The 19,223-nt window shown below is 47.2% G+C and overlaps 1 protein-coding gene across 1 annotated transcript; it reads left to right on the top strand.

The window, feature by feature from the left end:
• The first annotated feature begins 2,916 nt into the window (after window positions 1-2,916).
• LOC149331577 (uncharacterized) lies at window positions 2,917-19,060 on the top strand. Its single transcript, XM_089557376.1, has 7 exons — window positions 2,917-3,084; window positions 5,666-5,819; window positions 8,832-8,953; window positions 10,210-10,363; window positions 12,764-12,940; window positions 15,650-15,766; window positions 18,917-19,060. The coding sequence occupies exons 1-7, from the start codon at window positions 2,924-2,926 to the stop codon at window positions 19,058-19,060; spliced, it is 1,029 nt and encodes a 342-aa protein (XP_089413502.1). The 5' UTR covers window positions 2,917-2,923.
• The last annotated feature ends 163 nt before the right edge of the window (window positions 19,061-19,223 follow it).

Here is a 19,223-nt window from a genome sequence, read left to right as displayed (position 1 = left end):
GACAACTCGACGCACCACAACGACTATAACTACCACGACCCGGACCACGACAACGACCGTACCACCGTGTAAGTTCCTGCTTGTCCTTTTAAGGCGAAAACCTTTAATGCCTCATACTGTCGTTAGCAGACGCGTCGGCAGGAGTGTCGACAGACGCGTCGGCAGATTCGTCCGCCTTTCGGCGTCACTACTTAAAAGGCTCAAGGTTCCAGCGTGAATAAATGCGCATCTATTGAATGCATGGGCTTCATAAATAAAATAAAAGGAGTAAAGTCAAGAAAACGAAAATAAAAAATAAAAATAAGAAAATAAACCTAAATAAAAACAAAACAAAAATAAGATGTGGAAATAAAAATAAAAACAAAACAATTAAGAAAAGGAGAAATAAAATAAATAAAAAATATGAAATATAAAAAGGTAAATAAAAACAAACAGTGGCCAGGAAACTCTTTCGCCTTGCAGCACTTTAAGAGCCAAAGTGCCCCCTGAATTTTTTGGCCCTCGTGCAGCGCGGGGCTCGGCTGATGCACTGCGGGCCCGGAAAAAGGAATCGGGGAGGGGCCTCGTTTTGATTCCTACAAGAGGCTCAAGCCTTCTTTTCGGAGTGCGTGCAGGAAATTCTTCGCGCTACTAAGCTTTCAGGGCGTTCTGTCAGTCCAGTTTCTCCAGTTTATGTAAGGCATAAATGGACACACGATTGAAATTCAAGACGTGCACACTAACAGCATTGCACTGGCTTCTGAGAGCTGTAGATAACTTCATAAATCCCTTCTTTTGTTACGGACTCGTTCACCCTGCCTTGAGGCATTAGACGCAATAGTTAATTTCTGCTGTTAACAGCTGTACTATATGCGCATATGACTGGTACACAAAGTGGGGTTATGGTGTCGCAAGTAACATACGTATACCGTTTCCGACTTCTCTTTTCAAAGATTCTAATGGCTTGAGAGAGTACATTTAACCTGCAGCAACAGCACCTGATGAACCCTCTTTTTTTGCTGTTCACCCACAGTGCGCTCGAAAAATGCTTTCTGAGTTCAAGGTGGTACACACTGTGACGGGACACGAGTTTTGAATTCAGTTTGTTTCAGCTCCGGTAGATCCATGACTCCTTTTTTTTTTTCATTCAGTGTCTCCTGGTGAAACGTTCCGAGATAACCACGACCGCAGAATTATCAAATTAAGGCATTTTTATGATGTGAAAATACATGTAAATATACAGACTTCTCGTATTTCCCGTATATTCTGGAGATTTCCTCATGATACCCGTCATATCATGAGTATTTTGCACGTTCAGAGTTCAGCGAATGTGTTGTCCTTATTGTTTGTCTACTGTTACCTTACTACTATTTTTATAGTAGTAAGATAGTAGCAGACAACGCCTGGTTACTGTGCCTACTATCTTTATGAACATCTGTTTTCTGCAAGATATACATGGGAAAGTAGCAGTATTCGCGCGAAATTCCAAATGTGATTACTTATAATGTCCTTATGACATGATATAGTAAAGGTCGTGCGGAAGATTTGAATAAGAGGTCCCTAGCCAAAGAGTTTTCGGCCAGCCAGAGCTGGATTTTCAAGCGACCTTCTTACCCTTTGCATCCTTTGCATGGTACCATCTATACATCATCCTCCAGACACATCGTCCAAAGACATTTTTCCGGTCGCATCTGTAAGGCCGCCACTGTGATGTCGTCAGGGAAAATCACACGCTCTGCTGCCTGTCGTCTTCTAAAAGACCGGTCCAGTCGCTCCTCCAGATGGTCACTCTCACCTTGAAGAGTGAGACATCTTCTCATGTACCGATCTGGTCGCAAGCGCGTCAACGCCGATGCTCCACCTCTCATGGACTTTCCAGCGACGCTGCATGCACCTCGGTAGGAGATCCCATCCTCTCACCTCTTAGAATGACTGATATTCCTGCGGAGCCGCTGAAAGACCACTGGCTTGAGTCCATCGCCGACGTCGTGTCCAGTTCACCAACCGTCGAACATTCTCGCACTCTACGCCGTCGACAACCGTATTTTTCTCTCCGGAACGGTCTCCTTTGCCGACCTGATGGTCGATGGTGGCACCTCGCAATTCCTCGCTTCTTTCCAGGCCGGCTTTTAGTGTGCACACGCCGGTATGCTGAGAGCACCCTGAAGAGTTTCTCAACGTTACTAATGGCGCGGATAATGTGTCTATACTTGCAAATACGCCCGAACCCACGCAGGTTGTCACCAGCGGAAAACTCGAGTGTCCTGTTTGACCGGCCCCTTGCAGCTACTCAGGTGCCCTCTAACGCTCACTTGCTTTTACCTCTACGGACCCCTCCCATGTAGTGTCTCTGGGAACCGCTAGATTCCCGTCAGCATCGACCACGTAACCCAGTATGTCGAAGTAGCTGCCTTTCCCGCTGCTGCTGCTGCTGCTTGCGATGTTCCTCTTTCCCGGCTGCATCATTTTGATGCAGCAGAATGCCTCATTTTCACGTGTCTTGTGGCGCAATTAGTGATAGCTGTATAAACACCGTCATTAACCAGCTCCGTTATCTAAGCCATGGCAGGCGAACAGCGAGTGAGGCGTGAAAATAAATGGCGGAAGAAACTTAGTGTATGCGGCTCTAAATTATTCCCCTTCGCGCAAAGTCTGCTGTGCCGGATTTATTAGTCTGCACTAATCGTCTCTGCAGCATTTATGTCCCACATTCAGCACCATTTCGCGGCACGCACGTCCTTATCTGATGTCCTTTCTTTTGACAGCATGCTTGTCTTTTCAGTTTCGCCTTTACGGCTCCCTTTGCCATTCCCACACTGACTGGATAGTATACGACCACAGTATCAGTCTCATTGACCTCTCTATCTGTATTAATCCTTTCTTTCTCGCAGTCTCGGTCTCGGAGCTGGTCTGTACCGTTGGCGCCCTAGCCGTGGCGCCTGTGATGATACCCCCGGACGGCCTATGCCACTACCTCTACTACACGCACGTCGTGGTGTCCGAGGAAAATCTGCACGGCTCCCAGGTGGAGAGCAGCTGGCAACTGTTCAAGCAGACGATCGGGAAATCCACGATGACGAAAGGCGGGATCTCGTTCGACATCGAGTGAGTCCCGCTTTGTCGCGGCCGTTTCCCCGGGAAGGCGCCCAACTTGGCATCAGAACCGCGGGCTGGAATCCGGGCGTTTCACAGTGACAGGTGTTTCGCAGGCATTAAATAAGAAAGCAGCTGCACCGACCCGAGCCCCGCAGTGGACTGGGTACTCGCCGTGAATGCGACGCTGGCGTTACACGCCCAGCGTTTGCCTGTGATGAACCCCCTCCCCCTCCGCCTAACTTCGATTGCCAACGCGCGTTGCGGGCGCTTTCTTCCTAACTGTAAGCAGCTTCCTCATGAGCAAAATTGTTTCTATGTGCCGCCTGTCGGGTGGTGGTGAAAATATTTTAGTGAAATGGTTTAGGAGGTTGTAGCGGCGGTTGGAGCTCTCAGTCCGGAACCCCAGTGGCGTAGGCTGCTGTCCGGGCTCTTTCGACGAGTTGCTTTTGACTCTTTTCGTCCGAGCTGGACACAGCTGCCTCCCACCCCTCTTGCCTTGGCTGGTTATTAACAGTGATCGCCTGATTTCGTTGGAAGGCCCATACCATATGGTACAGGTCCGCCTACCCCCCGCAGAATTTGCATTGTGAGTCAAATGACTCCGGGTCTATGGCATGTAGTCTTCGTGGGTTGTTGTAAGTGTTGGTCTGTAGCTTTCGGAGGTGTTGTTCCTCCCCTTTATCTAGTGTCTTAGCCGGCGGAGGGTAGACCCGACGGGATAACCTTAAGTGCTGAAGTATGTCATTGTAAGTTAGTAGTGGGGTAGGAGGTTCCACGGCATCCGCACTGGGTGCCCAGGGGAGAAATGCTCGGGCTGAGGCATGTGCGCTCTAGTTCCCTGGGATGCCCTGGTGACCTGGTACCTATATTAAGTGTTTGTGTGCGGGTTGGTAGCCACGGATGTAGCTATCTTGCAGGATTTTAGCTGCTAGCGGTGCGACCCTGTCGGGAGTGCTGCGAAATACAAGGCAATGGTTAGTGGTGGCAGGGAAGGTAGGAACGTTGTACTTTAGCTAATGATTATATCGCGACACCATCCATCATGTCTGCAGCCGCCGCGATGGCTCATTGGTTATTTCGCTCGGCTGCTGACCCGAAAGACGGGGGTTCGATCCCGGCCGTGGCGGTCGAATTTCGATGGAGGCGAAATTCTAGAGCACCGTGTAGTGTGCGATATCAGTGCACGTTAAAGAACCCCAGGTTGTCGACATTTTCGGAACCCTTCACTACGGTGGTCCTCATAGCCTGAGTCGCGTTGGAGCGTTAGACCCTCTTAAACCCATCATGTCTACTAAGAAAGTTCGACACAATGAGGCACTACACATCGCGACAACTTTATGTGGCAATGTAGCCGTAGATACGGAGTTGCAGCACGCCCTCCCTGATTACGCAGATGAATACAGACCAAACATGCATTCAATACTTTTGTCTTCAAACACAGTTTATTGTTAAAATTTTTTATCCAAGGCATATTTCCAACAAGACTGCCAGATTTCACCGTTAGAAAGTCAAGGAAAAAGTTCCCATGTTTAGAACGAATTTGCTGGACACATCTCGTTAGAAGAACCTTCCATAGATGGCACCAGCCTCACGTGCGGCAGAGTCATGTGATGCTACCAAGCAGCAAGAGCAGGCCGTCATGTGCACCGTTGTGCGGCCGAGCTATTTCCCGTAATTAGATTGTTACGGACGCACCACCCGTGTAGCGTTCCCTTGATTGTCAAGAAAAGTTGTCGCCAAGTATAACTGCTCATCAGCAGGGTGTGGTCTCCTCTCTGCTTGAAAACTTTGTCCTGTCTTACGACCGCATCCGGTTTCTAGTTTTCAGCTTTAAAGTTCGAATGGATGTCCGAATGGATCGAATGAATCACCTTCCCGGATCTATCATCGAAATTTCTGATAATTGTACGTTTAAATCTGCTTTAACCAACTTGCTGCTGTCATAAGCTCGAAAATCCTCAACACTGTCATGTTTTTTTTTTTTTTACGTTTGGTACACTTCTTCTATATGCGCGCATGTTACTGTACTGCCTTTTGAACGTGATTTCTCATGTCTTTTTTGTTTTTCTTGTATGCTGTTGCTTTTTGTTGTTGTTTTTATTCTGCGATATGCGCTGTTAATTTGTTAAATGTGTTGACGTAATCTGTTTGTTCGGTTTTTCTGTGAGCTTCATTTATGTCTAATTTTTAAGTGTATTTACAGCTGTATTTTTGTTTCACTTTCGTGTGTAACCCACTCCCCACTGTAATGCCCTCTGGCCCTGAGGGTAATGAAATAAATAAATAAATAAAATGCTCTATACGGAGTGGCGCCTGCATTAACGTCACAATAACTTGGCACAGTGCGTGCCAGCGCTAATGAAGAGATTCTTCCGTTGCGCCGTTCCTCCTGCACGGAACTCCAGGGCGATTGGTTCCCACACAGGCAAAAAGATATAATTGTGTTTCCAATGTGAACAAGTCCATAAACAAGGACTGCATTAAACGGTCCTGAGCATTCTTTTATGCCTAGTTTTGAGTACGTTTAGTCACGCGTACGCTGTGCTGCTTCTCTGTTGCTTTGGTGCAATGTTGCCCTAATTCGTTCCAGTTACGTGACTGCCGAGATGATTGACCACAGTAAAGTGAGAGCGATCCTCAACGCCCTGGCCGGAACAAACATGAAGAACTACGGCCTGCTCAATATTGTCGCCGAATCCCAGAAGCTGGCAGCTCTCATAGAAAAAGCTAAGCGCTTGCTAGAAGTGAGTACGGGAGGACAGTAGGCTTTTGCAGAACATTGTAAGACAACGTATGGGACTCTGCATAGCATTCAACAGCAAATGAAATGCGATGACGTGCGGTGGATCATATATTGATGCGAAAGAAATGCCATCTTGATTGATGAGTTGATGAAAATTCTATTCATAAACACAATTTCGCACTTACGGAGACTCACTTCAATACACTCACATGTCATCATTCTTATACAGTTGAAAGGAATAAAAACGGCAGGTAGGACGATGCATAAAGAGACGTGGAGCAGACTGGACGGTGCGAATATATCTGTTGTGTGCACTGGCCGGATCGTTTGCTTATAGTGGCTTTTAGCAACGCCTAGTATGCGAGCAATGCAGGGATTCATCCTTAGTGCCACTGGACACTTGTTCGGTTTCTCTTTGCTCAAACCATTAGAAGAAAACCATGAGGTTCTCCCTGGCTGAATCTAACTATGCTGAGGGAAAACAGCGGAGCAGTGGCGAGGCAACCGGCTGGTCACGTGGTTAGTCACATGGTACAGCTAGCGAGGTTTAACATGCGAGAAGTAGAGCTTTCGCTGTAAAATAGGCGTTTGACCCTGCCTCGTGCAGAAAACAAATTTAGCGACTATTCTCTACGGCCAAGCTACTATAGCGCATTGAAAATTCATTGTTAATGCTCGTTTTTGCTTTGAGCAGCCAACGCGGCAGGCAATAAACTTAATTTACAAATTTGAAGTAGACTTGCACCCGCCTGCTTGGGTGGCTTCAATACCACAGAGATTCAATGACGAACCCACGCCTGCCTTAAACATACCATGCCGCATTCCTGTGCCTGGGCTAACCAAGACATTCAATGTTATCACACTCTTGCTCAAAAGGATTTCTATACAGCGGACAGCCTGATGCATTGAAAAGCTAGGTATTTAACAGCCACAGTAAAACGGCGAGTTGAGCGAGTTGGTACATCTTGAGAAAAAAACAGCGCAGGAACAGGGACACAACAAAAGAAGACGACGGGACAGGCGCTGACTAGCAATTGAAGGTTTATTGCACGGAACACAAAAAATTTACTCTACAAACAACCAGGAGCACGCATGATCTCACAGTCATGAACGAGGACGGATAGGGTGCTTACGCATGTGTCGCGGTTTTTCTGAATATGAAATGCTTCGCTAATTTCCCTAGTTAATCTATCTTTGTGATTGTACAAGAGCTTTGTATCGTTAAAAAGTGGAAAACGTTGGGCAGAAGGCGCGGAGCTGTTACTACCACAACAGCCAGTTCAGATGTTTAAGCATGAAATGCTTTTAGCTCCCGTTGTCGGCATTGTGGTGACGTCACGCCGAGACCGAGGCCCATCATCCGGGCACTGAAATCCACTCATCCGGGCACTGAATTCCACTCATCCGGGCTATGAAATGAGAACATCCGGGCACCGTACGAGACTGAACGAGATTTAACGAGACTCTCTAAGCCCTCCTACGGGACCGGCATACAAGCGCCGGTTGCTCTCCAAACGAGTCACAAAAAGTAACTGCTGCCAGTGTCTTCTCAATGTGTATCAAGATATCAGTCGAGCTGTGCATTTGATAATGCACGGAGTAAAGTTTCACAGGTTCTTTATCTTCTTCTTTGCACCAGGGGTGCCCCGTCGGAGACGGTTGGTTCCAACTGGAAGACTGAAGCTTGATCTTCGCACCAGGGGTGTCCCGTCAGAGACGGTCTCTCGATGAATAGAGATGCGGGGATAAAGGGAAAACTTATGTACAGTTTATGTACAGCAATTTACAATAGATACAGGTTCAGGCACTAGAGACAGATTAAACGGCAAAAAGACAACAACAAAAAGGGTGGAACTGGCTAATACTAGGGGAGGCCCCTAACTCGGCGTAGCCGAAGATGCATAGCACCTGACCTTAGCGCAGAACCCCGCTTCCGGCTCCGGGGCCCGGTTTTAAAGCCCTAAAGGCCCGGCCCACATTCCGTAGCACCCAATCATTCTACATTTTTCATATCATTGGCTAATCGAGAGCATGGTCAGCCCTCCAACTACCGTAGGGTAACACCCTTTCCAGAAAAACAAACGCACGGTCGTGCCAGCATGTGCGGAGTAGAACGTTCTCTCCACCACAAAATAAAAATAAAAACAAACACAAATACACATTCGTGCCAGAACGTGCGCGAATCGATTCCGTGGGGCGGGTGGACACCCGTACTTCCCGGCGCGTTCGCGAGCGGCCGTGTTCCAAGAAAGGAGACGCTCCGCTTTGAGTGCCCCCAGCCGCGTTCCAATGACCCCCGCGAACGCTACCGATCCCTTACACACGGAATTATAATTTCTGATTTCTAATAACGCGTGGAAAAAGCACATACATGCCACAATACACTTCGTTGTCATACGTGATCTGTTAGGGGCTTTGAGAGAAGGCCGCTTAGAGAGGAGGGCGAGAAGGGCTTTAGGCGGAAAGCTTTCGCTCCCTCCCCAAGGATGGCGCTGCGGTCCCACACTCACGCATGTAAAAGACCGGCCGCTTGGCCTTCAAGCCCTTTCCCCCTCTGGCAGGCAGATGTATAAACGCTCGCGGAGTATTCGAACGCGCTGCATATACATTCTTGTCAGGCCTGCGTCTCGTCGTGTCCGCGTACGCTTCTGCATCGTCCTGGATTTCAATGCCGCCACAATACCGGACTAGGCGGCCCACCCACATGTTCTGAGAACATTGAAGAAATAAAGATGTTTGTAATCAATCAATCAATCAATCAATCAATCAATCAATCAATCAATGCCGCCACCGTCACAGCTGCTTAAGCCGAGCAATGGAGCCTGTGTTAGGCCCGTAAACATTTCATGCTTACTCTACTCTCGGTTACGGGAGAGGCCCAATTTTTTTCTCTTTCGAGCTTGTCTTGGGGTAGAAATTTCTCTCTAGCAGGTTCTGGTGCAATATATTTGTTCCACTTTTTTTATTAGCGCGCTTTTCCTCGATGAATTTTCGGAGTGTCCTTTTCTTGTAGACACTGAAGGAAATACAACGCAACGACAAGACAAGAAAAAGGATAATAGCAATTGGCCTCTACGACTACAGCACCAAGAGGGCGTGGAATATTTACAAGAGCGAGTTCACAACAGCCGTCGAGTGAGTATGCAAGGTTCGGGACAAGTGTGAATACCCGACAGCTGCTCTGCCACATAAACTGCAAACTGAACGCCACGGCTACTGTCTTCCTTTTGCAGAATGAATAGGCCAGTGAATGCGGAATTAACATGTCCTAGATAATAAAGAGCCAAATTAACAGCATCCGGTTCAGTTGCGTGTGCTGACATCAGCATGAGGCGCACCTGAATGACCCCAGCCTCTTGGCTCGTGCTAGAATTGGCACTTTGCCAAGTGGCTTGAGCTGTCCCCTGCTCAGCTGACCCCCACAACGCGTGTGGCCTAAAACGTGTGTGCGGTACTGCTGGAACCACTAATCATGCGAGCTTTCTCACTTTTATGGGCGTGTCCTTATTTAGCACCACATCTGCTACCGTGCATGCTTGGCTAAAGGCCGACGCTGAAGAGAAACTTAATTTGTCCTAAATCAATTAACTACCATTTCCTTATTGACGGCAACAGGCTGCTGTGGCTAAAAACGAAGCTCTTGTAGTATGGACGACAGTGAAAAATGAAACGTACCTGTTCATTATGAAACAACAGCGCGAAGAAGACGGGGACAACAGTGAAAACGACAAAACGAGCGCTGACTCTCAACTAAGTTTATTTGACTTGAAATGCAATTTATAAGCATGAGCGTCTGAAAGAAATTGCGCATAAGAAAAGGAATAGTATAGTCACAGATAAGAAACAACATACAATCCACTGTTGTAGACTGTTGTTCCCGTCTTATTCGCGGTGTATATGGAGAGAGCGGATCAAGCAGCATAGAAATATTCACCATAGTGCAGGGCTCCGGAGTGATTCACCGCCTGGGGTTCTTTAGCACACTAGCAGACGGGGAGCACACACACGCGTCTTTTCGCGCGGTATTTTTATGACAGCGTTGCAGACGCTGAGTCATTGTGAGGGAGGTTAAACAGGGAGGCTGTATTTCGGAAGAAATCATTGCGCATGCAGTCATTTTTTTCCTTTCTCACTGGACGCTGCAACTTACGACGTCGGTATTGCAAACCGATACGCAATGGCTGTGAGTGTCAAAGGCGGCGGCGGTTTTTAAGAATAGAAGAGCAACGGTTGTATAAGCAAAAAAAAAAAATCTTATAAAATACGGCTTTGAGCTCGTGCTTTTCTGGTAATATATATATAAAAAAGCACATGCTTGCTTCGTGCACGAGTGGGCTCGTCGCCGCGAGGGAACAATCGTTCGGAACCTGCGCCTCTTCATTCGCGACCAGGTTCTTGGAGGCTGACACGGTGATTGCCCTGAGCTCCACAGGGTGGCAGCAGAGTGACGAAAAGTGTCACGCGGCTCCGCCTACCGCATTCGGCATCGACATCACTCAACTCCCCAGCTCTACCAGGAACGCGGCCAAAGCATACCCCGACCTGGTAAGAGATCTGCCGTGGTTATCTTCGATGCCGCCATTGTTTGATCCTAGGGTAGCCCATTAAGGATTTGCTCGTGACTCACAGCCATTAAGGCTCATAGGCTTTAGCGCCTGTCCTATTCGTTGCTTATTTTTATTGATATTTGAGGGACCATTTATATTCGGCGTTTATAGCATCCGAACGACGATCCAAAAGAGGAAATGGGTATTGGCAGAACGTGTAATGCGGGGAGCAAGTAACAGACGGTCTCCTAGATTGACCGAATCGGTTCCAAGGAAAAAAACAAAAAAAAACCGAGCAGGGACCGCAGAGTGTCAGTAGGGAAACTAGCTGATGAAGTTAACAACGATAAGGTGGCTAGACGTTGGACCCAGTTGGGATGTCAGTGCCGACGATGATGAGGGCAATAATGACAAAGATCGCGTTTTATTTACGTGCAGGACAGAACTTGAGACCTTTCTCTTCATTTCCATTTCCTTAAAACTGCTCCTTTGGTGCGAAATGTCATTCCTGAGATTCCTCGACTATTAGAATTAGTTTCTCGGCCTCCGTTAGCCCGTTAGAGCTAAGCCGCCTGCACATTTCTTTAATAGATGCAGTGTACACCCTTGAGTTTTTCTTCTCTTCAGTCTAAACCACTAAAGGCAGGGCAGTACAAGCTAATAAGCATACCAGTCTACTTAGTTTCTAGGAGCTTCAGTGCGCAGTCTGGAAAATCGGAGACGCTCATGTCAGTATGTGCACAGAGTCACTAACAATCAGAACCAAACTGCAGCAACTTGGGTTTGCATTAGCGCATTGCGAATGAATGGAGGGAATACAGAGCGAGCTGTGCAGTTTTCTGCCCTGAGGTCTTGACAATAAATTTATGCAGTGTAGTTTTGCTCTGATGTCCTGTTTAATCACAAAGTGGAAGACTCTAAATCTCATTACCCTTTGTGCCCGCCACCCCTGTAGTTTCTCTGTACTCGTCGTCCGTGAATGCCCGTGACATTACATTCTGGGAGACCTGGTTGTTGCGCACAGCGCGGCTAGTGTTATCACGCATGACCCGCTGACATACTAAGCATCAAAAATCACTAACGTGTATTGCTATAGCAATTGTACATACTTTTTATATTAAGGAGTAGAAGCACCTGAGGTGCTGAGACATCATCGCGCGGAATCGCCGCACTTTACACCTCAACATTACCTTGTTCCATCCGGTCGTCAAGCCTCCGAAGAAACCCACACTCGTTGGACACTGCTGAGGACTTGCGTATGTTACACTGAGAAGGTAGACACCCTTCCCTTGGCATTTACTCATCATAACCACGCTTTCGGAGCCTCCCATTGAGACTGCGGACTGTTAGGGCTAAGTCTTTTTTTTTTCACGACAAGGGCTTGTGTGGTACAGTCATGCCGCTCTTAGCAGCCTCCGACAGCATGACTATGACTTGAAAACTATAGATGCGATGTGTTGCTGCCTGCTGACCACATACATTACACTAATCACGAATACGACTATTCGAGATTAGAAAGGAAATAAGCTGTCCTCTAGCGCGCATGCTTTAAAAAAGGATGTGTGCTAGAGCAAAGATTACTCCCCTTTAACTCCCTTCTGTTTCCCGTTCACGTGTTGCTCCGCACTCTGTTCAATGAAAAGCGGTAGGGGTTTAACGTACTTAAACCTCTTTAAGTTAAACAAGACTCTTGCACGGGAATGGTACCTCTGGAGTGTACAGGTTTCGTACTAATATCTGTTGTTCTAAAGCGGCCTTAGCATCAGAGGGCACAAGCGAACACAAACGAACACAAACGGCAAACGAACACAAACGGAAGGCCCGAGTTCAAACGGAAAGGATTGCGCATTGCAGAACGAGGGTCGAGACGTCTATCTCCTTGCCAAAAGATCTTCAAGTTTATGCGTGGCAAACTACGTTAACGGTTAGCGGTGCCTCCCATGTCGTCGGATCTCGCATGAAGCATGACAGGAATAGCAAATGATTTTCCTCAGAATAAACGCCGTTGAAAAGTTGCGTTCTGGGTGTCCACGCCTTAGGTTTGGTTCTTGTTTGATTAACGTCTCGAAACATGGCGCATGTGCGTTATATGGAACATGAAGAATTCATACGGACTGTGCAATAAATTAATTCGGTAAAGTCGAAATACGAGTACATACGAACACCGGCGCCATGTACCTATGGCAATCATATGGAAGTGATAAGGGTAACTACAATGATACCATTCGGAAGCGATGTGGGAAAAGTAAAGCATTTAACGTAATTTTCATATAATATGAATTACTTATTCCCATATTTTTGTATGCGGGGCTCATGGGAATGTTTCAGTGCAATAGGGATACGTTTTCGAGTTCAGTATGCTGCACCAACTTACCAGAATTTCTGCTCTCGCGTGCAGAAAACTCACGCAACCTTGGTGACGTCAGACGTAAAGTACAGGAACGCCAACACGAAGGTGGGCCTCTCGTTCGAGTTGGGCACCGTGTATTACAAGATGGATCGCAACTACACCGATTTTACGATGATGGCCTACGCCCAGTGCAAGCGCTTTGGGATCACCCACTATGACATTGTGGTGAGTAAAACAGGGTCCTGTCCAATAGACTGACTGTATTTGTTCGATGTGTCGTGGCCGAGTTGCTGTCGTCCTGGAAGGACGTCGGTAATGTTTGTGACAAACTCTTTTAAAAGTTTCGTGGTGCAGCGGTTAAGTGATGCCCCACTGCCCTGCAATGGCAGGTGATGCCAACAGTGCGACTTGTGCGACCCGGTTGCTCTTCCCGAGCAACCTCTCGCGTTCAGTAATTGTTTTAACTGCCACGTACCATGGTGGGCAGTTTGCTCACAATCCGGTCTGCAGGTTGTGATGATGTAAAAAAAATCATGTGACCTACGTGGCTCATCTGCCACGTATGCCGTTTCTCTGGAGATTTTTCGTGGATTTTTCACCCAAAGCCAATATCGAAAACATCGGCTTTTATGCGAGATGGGACCACTAACGCTGTGATGTTCAAATCCGAGTTCTCGTAAAGCTAAGCGCGAACGATTTCGTGTGCTCGAGTTCCAGCTGGCCTTGGCACCAACGCCACAGGGCGAGCATTTCGTCACATACAAAAAATAAGTTTTTAGGAGGAAAGAAAAGGCACTGAAACTGACTCACTTCTCAGCCATCACCTGAAACACGCCCTGAGCGACTGGAGAAGGGAGGGAGTGCAATAAGGAAGAGAGGAAGAGGTGCCGCAGTGGAGGGCTTCGGGAAAAATTCCGACCCCGTGGGGTTCTTTAACGTGTACCCACATCATAGGGCATACAGACGTTATGTATTCTGCGAAAGCTTCGGACGAAGCCGCTGACGACAGCGAACTATTTACACGCTCTAAATTTGATTCGTTCAACTGGCTCTCGCCAATAGTATAAAATAGCATTGAAAAAAATTACTGAAAACATTTTGGAAATTCTAAAGTGTGCTGGCAAAAGCCTTGTGGTCAACCCACTTCTGCTTCCCCGAACCGCTTAGCATTGAATCACTGGGCCGCTTCGGAGCCATGCGTCTCACTCACTCGACTGCAACGAGACGTCTGGCGAAGGAGCGGCGGTGCAGCTGCCACCTCCGACGCGCGCGCGCTTGTTCTACCGCTACTGTGTGACGTCACGGTTGCTATGCACAGCTGCGCCCCCCACCGGTGCGCCGGTTGCTAAGGAGGGGAGGAGGTTGCGCCGCTGCGCGGAGGAGAGGCCACGGTTGGCACGATTCCAGCGCACGGACGGACACCGCGAGCATGAGCCATTAAAGGCTTTCGCCTTAATAGTCATTACAACACACCGCGCCGGGATACCGATTGATTGGTGCGCAGGGCCCCTCTCTTTCAGGACGTTTTCCTCATTTAAGAACAGCGTAGCATGACCACCATCTGCTTGCACTTCGCGGTACCCGAGTCCCAGGCCCGGATTACATAACTATCCTACTTCAGTTTCTTTTTGCTTTCGCTCTTCGTTAATGGCTCAAGCCATCTCACGCCCAGATATAGGGGGAAAGTGGCTTCCCCTCAACTAGTGGTAAATGCTGCAGGAATGAAAAATAAAAATTGAATAACATCGATAAATATCCTTCCGCTGCTTGCTTTAATTTCTGAGCCTTTGTTTGTTGTGGGTTTTCATAAACTAGTAGATGTATTAGTCATACAAACATACTTTTATGAAATGACTTCAAGGAGCACACAAAAATTGTCCACACAAAGTAGCTGCGAAAAGCTTTATTTACCTCTCCATGGACACAACCGTCATGGCTGATTCGCCAGAAACCTGCGACTAACTACACTGTCAGAATACTTTCTTAGACGCTTTTCTGTGTGTAACTCATCTTTGATACCAAATATAGGTTGCTACTTTTTCAAGTGTTCCTGTGACAAGTGGAGTTGCTTTCTTGAGCTGTAGCCCTGCATATCGGTTATTTATTCCCCGGAAGAAAGAAAAGAATTCCACCCAAAGATGTGGGTAAACTACGTTCTTGCCTGGGGAGAAGCGTCGCTGTCACTTTCGCTGTTCCGAAATATTGCTTCGTGCATCCTTGGTAAGCTGAAAGACGTATCTCCATGATCAAAAGTAGCACTCAGGGAAGACGACGCACGAACAGACACACAAGAACAGGAACCAACTTAGAAGTGAAGGTCATAGTGTAGGAATTAGACACGAAAATACGCTGTTGTGAAGAAACACGGAAATAAAAATCTCGGAAACAGAACCTCATTTTTGTTTCTTTGACTGCGATTTTGCTATGCTGCATAAGTAGTGAAACATAGCAAGCGGAATCAAGCATACTGTCTGTTTATTTTTTCAAATCTCTGGAATTTCAGCTCTCCGTAATCTCTCTACGTACTTTCTAGCTATCCACCCAATGTAAGCCTACTACCGCGTCTTTTCATACGGTTACCAATAGTTCCTACTCAGAAATGCACACAGCGTACGAGAGGCGTTTAAAAGTGTCCCATGCGGTGATTCGAAGGTTGCACGAAGCACGGAGCATGGGCTGTTTTCGTGGTGGGTGCTCCTGATCGCACAGTAGAGCTACCTGTGGCCGGCAGAGGGAATTTTCCCATGAACAGCTTTAGCTGTGAAACCCCTAGAGCTAAAAACTTTTGTCTACATTCGCCCGTCGTCTTCCCAGCGCGCTACCTTTCATCGTGAACACTTACCAGCTTGTCCAGCTTTCCGTACTAATGGCGCATGAAAGCTCAGGCTTCAAAGCCGAGACCTGAGCGTCTGTCTTCGTACGCTGTTTTCACAGGATTGTGGAGACGTCACTCTTACGAGAAAGCTGCCTGCGGACGTCAATATCGGCCATCCCAAGGGTTTGCGGAATTTTGTGTACCTCTGGGATGACCAATTCACTTGGACGAACAAGGTGAGTTCGCTATAGAGGGTCGCCTCTTGTTAAGCAACTCGGTATCTTTGGGCTGCACGCTGTGCGCACCAGAAACGCAGTTATCTTCCCGAATGAGTGGCATCAGGAAGAGGTTCATACAGGACATAATCGAAGGAAGGAAACGCACTTTGAAAGCTAGGAAAGTGCTGGAAGGTATTCATAATTGTAATATGTTGGTTTAGAAGAAGGAAATTGATATAGACATCGTAAAATATCGTTAAGCAAAAGAAAGTTATGCAGCGGCTGCATGTAAAGGGGCTTTGCTATATATCAATCATTACTCTATTTTTTCTCTAAACAACTCAAAATCTAGTTTTCTAAAATTTCCGAACGGGCTTTATGGTTTTTCGTGATACACGACGAGGTACTTGAATTTTGTTTGTAACGTTTAGCTGGTTGTCAGCTATTTATATCATGAGTCATAAACAGCCTCGTCAAAAGTGCGTGCGATGTTTCTTGTCTGAGTTTTTTGCGTTTAAGCAACTACGTATAGAATTCATAATATTGACGTAGTCTGTTCGTGGCTTCAAAGCGGCTGGCTACCGTCATATATTCTCTTTCTGAAAGTAAAGCAGCGGTTCTGACCCTCCTACTGCACCGCTAGCAATCTTTGACGCACCGCACACTGTACGGTCACTCTGTGGAGCCTTTTCTTTCGAGACCGTCCATCATCATCATCAGCAGCAGCAGCCTTACTACAACCACTGCAGGGCAAAGGTCTCTCGCATGTCTCTCCAATTAACCCTGTCCTTTGCCAGTTGCGGCTACCGTATCCCCGCAAACTTCTTAACCTCATCCGCCCTCCTAACTATACTGCCGCCCCCTGCTACGCTTGCCTTCTCTTGGAATCCACTCCGTTACCCTCAAGGACCACCGGTTAAGGTGCCTTCGCATTACATGCCCTGCCCAAGCCCATTTCTTCATCTTGATTTCGACTACGATGTCATTAACCCGCGTTTGTTCCCTCACCCACTCCGCCCGCTTCCGGTCTCTTAACGCTACACCTATCATTTCCCTTTCCATAGCTCGCTGCGTTGTTCTTAACTTAAGCTGAACCCCTTTCGTTGGCCTCCATGTTTCTGCCCCATAGGTGAGTACCGGTAATGTACAGCTGTTGTATTCTTTTTTCTCGAGGGATATTTATTCCTAATCTGCCATTCATGATCTGAGAGAACCTGTCATATGGTCTCCACCGCATTCTTATTATTCTAGTTATTTCCCCCTCATGATCCGTATGATCATGAGAGGTTCCAATGATCACAGACCGTCCGACAGGAATGCAAATTCCATGGGCAGTCCTCCAATTGCTACCAGGCTATTCTGAGACGGACAGTTTTCATCCTGTGAGACCTCGCTGCCCAATACCCGCTCATGACCACCGCAGACCCTATTTTTCGCATAGACCAGTGGTTTCAATCAATCTGTCAAACAATCAAACGAATTTATTTCGCAACTTGACAGGGCGAAGAAGGTTTCCGGACGAAAATCGGCTTCATTGCAGCTTTGTTGAGCTCTAGCCACCCACCGGCAGTGGAAACGCAATGTAGTACATGAATCAATCACCGCAGAAACGCACACACCATATCTTAATGGATCGAATCAAAAGAGAGCGAATACAACACAGGAGCACGTGATCAAATAAGAACGCTGTGATATGAACACACAGAAATTAAGAATAACAACTTTGTTACAATGTAATTGCAGTGTTGTCATAGTGTATATTTTATGAAAAAAAAATAAAGAGAATAAGCATATCAAGAAAGATCGAAGGTGACAGTTACTACCGCCACAAGCATGAAATTGGAAACTCACAAGAGACTGACAAGCCGATAAATGAACCGAGCGCATACGCACATCATGAAAAAAGGGCATGTGATAGAATTAACTGTCAAAACGCGACAGCAATGCTAGTCAGAAGGCTGCTTCTTTCCCCTTTTTTTTTAATAAGTTTTCCTCCGGGTGAATAACACTAATGGGATATTTTCAACTGTAGAGCTCGAACAAAAAAACTGAACGTGCTCCTGTTCGAAACCTGTCCTATTTCGAATCGGAGCCGTCGGTACCTGGATTTCCCCTTTTTAACACCGTCCTCCCATCTCAAACGCCGCGGTAAATGCCTTCATCTTGAGTGCGACAATCACTGCGCTTTTTCTTTCTCGATAACTTCCTCCGCTTGCTAAGGACTCATTCTGTCGGTCACGTGTCCCTCAGAGACGCTAGGAGAGAAAAGTAGCAGAGACGCTACTTTTCACGGAGAAAATGCGATATTTTGCGGTCTCACTCATTTGTGTGAAAACTACTTCAATCCAAGTGACGTGCGCAGCCGCAGGTTTAGCGCACAGCCATCCGACACGTACAGGATGGCTTTCACCTCCGCCATAGCGGTGGTCGTATTGGAGAACCAAGACCGCGAAGACGGCCGGCGAGCTTCTTTAATCCACTTATAACAATCTGTTCCTACGTGTACTGTTGCATCTGTGCATAGTGTGCAATCATGGCGTCTGTGAAATCGCATTCCTGCAACCTCTACAAGTTGTGTTCACTTGTACACAAAGATGACTTCGGTCGCCGAAACTCTTATCGCCCTACCTTGAAGGAAAGAAATGACAGCAATGACAGCGAAAGCCCCCCCCCCCCCCCCCCATGTTCTTGTACATCCGGGACCACTCTCTTAAAGCGATTACAAGTGGTGCATTCCAAAAAGAACAACTTCCTACCCGTTCAAAACATTCGATGTGGTTAACACTCACCCGGAGGATATGTTCTTTGGCCAGGTGAACAGTGCATGTTCTCGGGTGGAACTTAAGCCAATGCCGCCGCCTTTCATTCAGAAGATCCCTCATGCAGAACTGACAAGTTCCTCACAGCCTCCACAAATCCCTTATTTATCCTGATTTTCAGAATGGCGCAAAAGACACACACACAGGAAAAATGTGTGTGTGTGTCTTTTGCGCCATTCTGAACATCAATCATGAACCAACTAGCCCCAAAGCAAGTTCTTCAGCAACGCATTATTTAACATATCGTTGTGAAACATACAACCCTGATTTTCTTCTCACAGATGTGCCGCTGTTTAACCATTGTTGTCGACAGCCTGTAGCTTGAAAGTTTCACCCATCTTCTTCGCAGCTGGAGTCCCTGAAGGGCACCAAACTGCGCGCGAACATGTCCTGGCTGCTGCTGAACGTGCACCTGGAAGACTTTTCCGGGAGCTGCGAGACCGAGCTCTTCTACCGTGTCAGGTTTCTGAAGGGGCTCTTCAATGTCACCTGAAGACCGGACATCGGCCGTGGTGTTCGGGGCGCTTTGTGGAAAGGAAGTGGAGTCGATGGGGCGACTTTCCCTCACTACGGAATTTGTAGCAGTAGTAAAATGTACAATTCATGACGGGTGGATCACCCGAAACACTGTGTAAGCGGTTGAAAGTGTAAGATTT

Source organism: Amblyomma mixtum, chromosome 8, assembly GCF_055824585.1.
Source record: "Amblyomma mixtum isolate Tamu chromosome 8, ASM5582458v1, whole genome shotgun sequence".
Classification (NCBI taxonomy): Eukaryota; Metazoa; Arthropoda; class Arachnida; order Ixodida; family Ixodidae; genus Amblyomma; species Amblyomma mixtum.
The sequence above is the reverse complement of the archived record's forward strand: the minus strand, read 5'-3'. Positions and strand labels throughout refer to the sequence as shown.